We start from the raw sequence: 8,434 nt of genomic DNA, 5'->3' as shown, positions 1-8,434 counted from the left end.
TCAATTCGCGGCACCCCCCCCCCGCGATTCGTGGCAGCTCCAGAATTAAATTGCACATGGAAAACACTGGCATGGCTATGGTCAACAATGAAAAAGGTTGACATGAGTTTTTGAAGTTTTTTTTTTAATTTTTTGAATGTTTTCATATTCATTCTCATGTGTCGACATGGACACCAATGAAGTGCCACACTTATCTCAACATTTACATGTGTTGACCTTTCTGTGTTGATTTTTTCTTGTGGCGATTCGCGTCACACCCCCCCCCCCGCAACCCCCACTCCCGCGATTCACGGCACACACACACACCCCCCGCGATTCTCGGCACCCCACCCCGTGACCCCCCCTCCCGTGATTCAGGGCACACCCCCCGCGACCCCCACTACCATGATTCGCCGCAACCCCCGCCCCCGTAACCCCCCTCCCGCGATTTGCGGCAACCCACCCCGCGACCCCCCTCCCGCGATTCTCTGCAATCCCTCCCCTCCCGCGATTCGCAGCATCCACCCCCCCACAACCCCCCCTCCTGCAATTCGCGGCACCCCCGCGACCCCCCCTCCTGCAATTCGCGGCACCCTCCGCAACCCCCCCTCCCGCGATTCGCGGACACCTAAGTTGCAATACAGGGCATCTTTCATACAATTCTAACCATATTTCTCATATACAAACGTTCACAAATTAAGGGGGCGCAGCCCCTTACGACGGTGTGAAGAGCGCCCGTAGGGCGCGATGAATCACCTAGTCTCTTATATATTTAGCCAGATCTGTCACTCATCCCCTGTGTATATAATGTACCCGCCCAGCGGCATACACAAACCCGCCCCCCCTAGGGAAAAGACCAGTGTTTTATGTGTATAATGTTTTCATGTGTATAACGTTCCACCCCCTTGACATCACCTCCCCCCGCCCAGCCAGGGCTACAGTACACGTCCACCATTACTCCACAGCCACCATCCACCATTACTCCCGCACCCCTCCCGCGATTCGCGGGACACCCGCAACCCCTCCTCCCGCGATTCGCGGGACCCCCGCGACCTCCCGCGATTCGCGGGACCCCTGCGACCCCTCCCCGCGATTCGTGGGACCCCCGCGACCCCCCCTCCCTCGATTCCCCCGCGACCTCCCACCCCTCCCGTGATTTGCACATCACCGCCCCCTCCCGCGATTCACGGCACCCCCCTCCTGCGATTTGCGACCCCCCTCCCGAAATTCGCACCCCCCCCCCGCGATTTTAGCCCCCCCCCTGCGATTTGCGGACCCCCCGTAGCACTCCTGTCCCGCAATTTGCGACCCCCTCGGCACCTCCCGCGATTCGTGGACCCCCCCCCCACGATTCACACCCCCCCCTCCAGCGCCCCCTCACGCAGTTTGCAGACCCCCTCCCGCGATTCGCGGACTACCCTCACGCAATTCACGGCACCCCCCTCCTGCGATTCATGGACCTCGCGCCACCCTCCCTGCGCCCCCCCCCCTCCCTTGAATCACGGCACCCCCCGCGCCCCTCCCGCGATTCACGGACCTCCACAACCCCCCCTCCCGCAATTCACTGAACCCGACAAACCCGCTCCCACAATTTGCGGACCCCCCCTTTCTGCGATTCAAGCCCCCCGCGCCCCCTCCCACGATTTGTGGACCCCCTCCCGCTAATCGCAGATCCCCGCACACACCCCCCTCCCGCAATTTGCAGACCCCCCTGACCCCCTTCCGGCAATTCACCCCCCAGCGGACCCCCACGACCCCGCTCCCGCATTTCACGTACCCCCGTGACAATGGGGGATCCTGTACCACCACAAGCAGGTGCCGCCCCTAGGTGGGAAATCCGGCCCTGGCTGCCGCGCTGAAGGGTCCCCCACTGCCAGAAGTGTTCCCACGGTTCTCTGCACCAGCGCCACAACTTTTATCAATGTCTTGCCCACATACCACTATTATACAGCCTCCTGCTCTCATGCACCCTCACTCCCTCCCAGTGGGAGGAGACGCTCACCCACTGCCGGGAGCTGCATACAGTCCCCCACCCTCCTCCAGTTCTAGGGATGCCCATCGACCATCAATGATTTCAAATCATCGATGGTTTATGGCCGATGTTGAATACTTTTGCCATCAATGTGGGAGGACATCGATGGCAAAGGAGAACCGATCAAGTTTCAAATTTTTTTAGGTGCCGGGACTCTTTAGTTCCCCTTATGCCCACACACCCCTATCACTACCCAGCCTCCTGTTTTCCTGTGTCGTGACCTCCGCCAGTGGGGAGCCGCTGATTTAAAAACACCCTACTATCAGTGGCGTAGCTATAGCTCCGCAGCCCCGCGGTGGCGGGGAGGCGCAGATAACCTTTGGGTGCCGGGGGTCTGCGGGGCTATAGCTACCACTTACCCGCTGCTGTCCGGCCGCATCTGCCTGTCACGTCCCGTATCTCCCAGCGCCGGCTCCTGCTGCTATAATGAAAACGGACTCTTAGAAAATGGCTGCCCCCATACTGCAGACAGTTTTCAGTTTTCTGACAGGCAGATGCGGCTGGGCAGGTACGTCGAGGGGAGGGAGGGGCCGAGGGGAGGGGGGCGCCGAAAAATATGCAGCGGGGGGGGGCGACAATTAGGTAGTTATGCCACTGCCTACTATACTATTGCACACAGACACACCTAAACAACACGCACTCCCCCACACCCACAAATGTCACTGTACCCTCCACACTATCAATGTACATCTTACTAAGCTGTAATATTATATACATTGTAATTCCTCTGTGTTTTTGATCTGACAGATCCAGGAAGGTCACACCTTGGCATTGCGGCGTCTCTGATCGTTGTTGTTGCGGTGGCTGTCGGAATGTATTGTGTGAGTAACATCAGCCTCTTGTCCTGTATCCCCCCCTCCCCATAATCACCCCGGATCTAGATCTAAAAGCGAATACATTCCAGCATAGGGCTGATCAGAGCCGGCCCTAGCCAATGTAATGCCCTAGGCAAAAATTTTCTTAGTGCCCCCTAGCAAATAATCCCACCACCAAGCTTAGTGTTTAGACCTCAAAAATAAGGTTTATAGTGTTTATTTATTTTTTTTATTTTTTTTGTTCGAGTTCGTGCTAAACGCTCAAAATAGTATATAGTAACGCAGTATATGCGAAGCATTTTTATATGTGCCCCAAAAAAGCTGAATCTGTACTCATTTGTCTTTAAAGTCAATTGTCTTATAGACAATTGTCAATACGTTTAATGCTGAGTCTTTTTTTATTTGCAATTCAAACAGTGCGGTTTAAAATAATGTTAGTTAATTGTATTTTTATTTTTTTTTATTATTAAAAAATGGTCTACATTGAATGTTGAACGGGGTTAATGTTCTTATTGTGAAGTGTCTCACCACTGGATCTGCTACTAGCGCTAGGGCTGTTGAGCCTGACTAGACGTTGGACTTGAAAGGGTTAATAAATCTTGCAAGGCTGGCTGTAAAAAAAAAAAAAAAAGAAGAAGGGAAATTGGCATTGGTATAAAGGTCTGTGCCAGCACCCCTCGCCAAGCCCGCCGCGCACCTAACATGAGAAACCTCACAGCCTTCACATGGGAAAAAACACACACACACATAGGGGTCTCTCTAGTGTCTCTGATCTGGGAGCGTCCTGTGTGGGAATCAGGTGGGCAGCTGACATCCGGAGACTTCAGCTGCCCACACCCGCGTCAATGGGCCATTACCATGGGAACGCCTATGAAATGCTGGGTGTTACTATGGGCTGCGACACCCCCCCCCCCCCCATGCAGTTTGCCGCACCCAGCGTCTGCACATGCCCAGAAGTGCGCATGTGCAGATGCAAAGATTGGTACCCTGTGCGAACGCGCATGGGAGGGTTTTTTGACACCCCACCTGCAAACTATAATGCTTTTCTGCTAAAATTACTGTGCAGGACCAAGATGGAGGTTGAACTAGTTCCATGTCACCTTTACAGGTGGGGAACTCGCCCCCCTCTGTCGCCTGACCACTTACAGGGTTATATGATGTCAGCATGGTTTAATCAGGCAGCATAGCCAGGCATTTAGGAAGCAATCAACGTTTCGTCCGGCTCTGCGACCTTTGTCAAATGGCTAATGGACTGTCCTATCACTCTATCTATAGCAGTAATGACCCGGAAGTACAATACATCTGTTATCTAACTCAATATATGTAATCTAGCTACAACTAGTACTGTGAGTATAAACCGACAGATCAGGGATACGGCAAGATGGCCGCACATGGGACATTAGTAAGGCAATTACCTTTGCGCTGAGTCTCCGGTGACCAGCATGGTGGAACGCACGCTGAGAACGGCGTCATCACAGACGTCACGTCCCTTAATCAGATGCGGAAGCATCACCTCTAACGCGTGGACCGCAGTTTGGAACGCATCCAGCGGTCAAGTGTTTATAGCCTCTGATTATGTCCATTAATATATTCTGAATATCTTAGATATATTTAGGAAATCAATAATCCCATTTCATTGCGCCAATCTAGCGATAGATGGGGTCATTATGCTGCCTTCATATTACCATATCTACTGGTACAGTATAACCATTGTATAATATGCGCAAAACGGAAAAGACAGACAAAAAATGTGCCAAAAGGAAACTTACAATACTATAATTACATCAGTAATTAAAATGCATCTCATGCTAGTTCTATTCCTATGGGCACAAGCTATAATACAGTGAACTTGGAAGGCAGTATACTCAAGAGGTGTTCACAGATGATCTCTGAGTATCAATCATCCAGAGAAATACTGTACTGGATGGAGTCATTAAGGCCACGTGGCCAGATGGTGTCCAGTGTGTAAATCCACATTGCCTCCCGTGGAGTAGGCCCCGTCTCCTCCTCTCTTTAATCAATTATCCTACAGCGTAGGGAGGATAGTGGATGATTAGCAGTCAGGAAGTGTTTAGCAACAGGTTTGTCAGTTGTCCCTGTGCTCTGTGCCATTGATATTGAAAATCTGTGATGAATAGGAAACTCAGCCATGCACAAAAATTCTGTGATTCCGTCAATTACAAATTTAAATGTAAAAGTACATATGATCCACGATCGAACAATCCCAGTATCAAAATTTGTAATAAACTTTTACATCGTGACATTCCAGGCCACATGCCCCGCCCCCTACTTGCGAGACAAAATCTTACCCATGCAGAGAAAATTGTGCTAAAAGATCTGAAAAATAACATTCCAATAACTATAAGACCAGCAGATAAGGGGGCGCTGTGGTGGTCCTGGATACAATGGATTATCACTTGGAGGCTGTACACAGCTTAATGATTCCAGTACGTATAGATTGCTAGATAGTGATCCTACCACTCTCTTTCCAAAGACAATCACCACCCTGCTGTCCGAAGCGCTAGGTAACCAATGGATTGACCAAGATTTGTACCAATTCTTAATGAGTGAACATCCCATTTGTCCAATATTGTATTTAACTCCTCAAATACACAAAACACTGGCCCTTATTCTGATCGGTGCGGCCGGAGCCGAATATGCGGCCAGGACCGTGCGTGCGAAACCCCGCGTTCCATACGGATCGCCAACTCCGTCCGTATGCGGTAAGAAGCTGGCCGAACGGACCGCACGTGTATTTTTCACGGAATACGCCTCCTCCATCTAAGGGAACCTCCCCCATCATTCGATGGTCGCAGATCGAATGCAGGACCGAGTGCTCCACCAGCTCCCGCAACCTCAGACCACAGGGACATTTTTCCGTGCAAAAGCAGGGATCTGGGCGGGCAGCTGACATCCGGCGATGTCATATGTCTGCCCCCTACACGTGCGTCACGACTGCATTACCATACGTACGCCCAGCGTTTGCATGGGAACGCCCATGAAACGCGGGGTGTATGCATATGGTAATGAGCCCAAATAGCCCCTCACGCCCCTCTCCACCCCCTGTTCGGAGTGTTCACAGATCATGCGGGATTTGGCCGTACGCCCCGCTCGCACATGCGCAGAGACGCCTCTGCACATGCGCAGACACAAAACATCGGCGGGCCGAACGCACGCGGATATATCCGCACCGATCAGAATAAGGGCCACTGTCCAACCCGCCAGTAATAAATAGCAGAATCACCTATAGATAGATATAGAGCCGGCCCCTAGGAGTAGGCCAGTGCCCTATTGCCTAGTTTGCCTATACCTAGGGCCGGCTCTGGGGCTAATCTTATACCACGTGGTTACACGGAGCAGTGGGCAGAACGCCGCTCTTCTCATTCCTGAGTCACTGCCCGGACGCTGTCATACTCATGTCAACAGTCACTACGTTGTCATGCACTAGGTCCATGTGGAAAAGGTCAACACAGGAAAATGTCGACATGAGTTTTTCACGCTTTTTGTTTCAATATCAACATCTGTTGACATGTATCCCCCAATTAGTGGAGCATGCACCATCGTACGGTTCGGTTAGATGTATGAAGTCTGCACCTATCAGAACCTTCCTGTGCGGCGCTGTAATCATTACCTGCAGCTGTCCGCTAGTGCCGCGGTCTGTGGGCACGTGGCGGGTACCATGTATTGGGGCACTCCGTAGTCACATGATCTCTAATGATGTATTTACTGTTCCCAGGTATGTAAGAAGAAGAGAGACACCAGACGTGCGGATAATAATGGCACCAAGCAGAACGGCCCTGCCAGCCAGCACTGTGTACTAGGTATGTGACTGCCTGATGCTTAGCTATGGTCATAGGATTAATCCCCCCCTCCATGATATAGATGTGCAGACAGCCAATCAGATATAGGAGGAGATCTGCAATCATCCAATCAGTAGCTGGCGCTGGCAGACATGGGGACAGATTCTCTAAGCTTCAAAAGTGCTAAAATGGAGAGTGATAAACAGCCAACCAATCAGCTCCTACCTGCCATGTCACAGACTGTGTTTGAAAAATGTCGGACAGGAGCTGATTGGCTGGCTGTTTATCACTCTCTATTTTATCACTTTTGAAACTTAGAGAATCTGGCCCCCTGTCTGTAGTATTTGCACCAGTCCATCAGAGTCCACAAGTGATAGGAGTACCGGCGTTTATGCGTTACTGTGAGGGGGTGTAACTACCAGCATCCTCCCTGCGCTCGCTCTGCGTCTGTGCGCCCGATCTTACGTTACTGTGAGGGGTGTAACTACCAGCATCCTCCCTGCGCTCGCTCTGCGTCTGTGCGCCCCGCTCTTGCTGTTCTACCGCCTGGTAAAATGACAGTTATTGTGTATTGACATGAGCACTTTTGTGATGTTTCAGGGCTGCGGACATCATGTCGGATGACGGGGGAACCAGCGAGTGTTGAGTTGGGGATTTTCCAAGGAGAAGCCAGAAATCTGTAGCATTACATGGGCGTTACGGGTGTGAGTCGGAAGCAGCACATGTGTGTGTGTGTCGCACTGCACCTGTGTCCCGCTAACATGTGCACAGAGCTGGAACTGTGTTTTCTGTGCGCTGGAGATTCTCAGATGCCTTGAACATGTATCTGGTGTTCCTGGGCGGTGAGACCCACAGGACTGGATCATATGTAACATACAAGCTACCTCTGCCGGCTGGCTGGGCCGTTATACAATCTGTATCACTGAAGGCCCCATACAGACGGAGCCAGCCTCCGCCACGTCACAGGTGCGACATGTGGTGTATCCCCAGTCATCAATGGTTGGTGGATCAGGGCATTGTGGCACCAGATGTATGGGGGCATTTACCCTCGGGTGTAATACCCCTATCGATGGTCAGCTCCCAGCTTGCCGGATTTTACCTGTAAATGTCAATTAGCTTTTATTTCACGGGATGATACTTACGATGAATTTGTAGGGTCAGAGACTGAAAAGTTGATACTTATGCTGAAGACCAAATGACCGCATCCCCCGGGGATACGCTCAGATTTTGGCTGAAGGAACCTTATTATAATCATTTCAGTACATGAAGCGAAACAAATCACCTCTGGACACAATTACAAATGTGTTGCCAATCAATCTGACCTCAGCAATCCCCATACTGGAAGCTCCCCACCCATTGGACATATACAGGACTGACGTGGGGAAAGTATATACATTAATATATTACCTTGGGGGATAATGGATAATAGGTGTTATATACAGTCTGGACTCTTACATAATATGTAGATTTTAATTCTATCATTGATACTGTTTTAATTGTGTCTTTTTATTGTTTTCAAATGAATTAATTTACTTATAGATGAATTTGGTGCTCTCTTCTCTATCTAATGCTCTAACCAGCGGGAGATCCTGTGTAGCTGGTACTGTCTCCCGGCTATCCATATACAGATGGGGAGTCTGGGGGGCGCCCCTGAGTCTGACTGTCACAGAATGAAGGAGGGATCTGTGAGAGGCGCCCTTGTTGGACTTAATGCGGACAGCAGGGGTGACATTCTATGCTTTGCGCTAAATGCGCATGTTTTCTTCGCGCACCACATCGCCGCAAATCGCCTTTTTTCAATTCGCACT

At 51.0% G+C, this 8,434-nt stretch overlaps 1 protein-coding gene across 1 annotated transcript in view; it reads left to right on the top strand.

Moving 5' to 3' along the window:
• LOC146059362 (uncharacterized) overlaps positions 1-8,434 on the top strand; it is a 57,513-nt gene extending 49,079 nt beyond the window's left edge. The window contains exons 4-6 of the mRNA XM_083171516.1: positions 2,759-2,832; positions 6,563-6,647; positions 7,227-8,434. Coding sequence (XP_083027642.1) covers positions 2,759-2,832; positions 6,563-6,647; positions 7,227-7,309 — 242 coding nt within the window. The 3' untranslated portion in view covers positions 7,310-8,434. The remainder of the gene's footprint in view (positions 1-2,758; positions 2,833-6,562; positions 6,648-7,226) is intronic.

Source organism: Crinia signifera, chromosome 2, assembly GCF_055691185.1.
Source record: "Crinia signifera chromosome 2, ASM5569118v1, whole genome shotgun sequence".
NCBI classification, from domain to species: Eukaryota; Metazoa; Chordata; class Amphibia; order Anura; family Myobatrachidae; genus Crinia; species Crinia signifera.
This window is presented reverse-complemented; position numbering and strand designations above follow the sequence as displayed.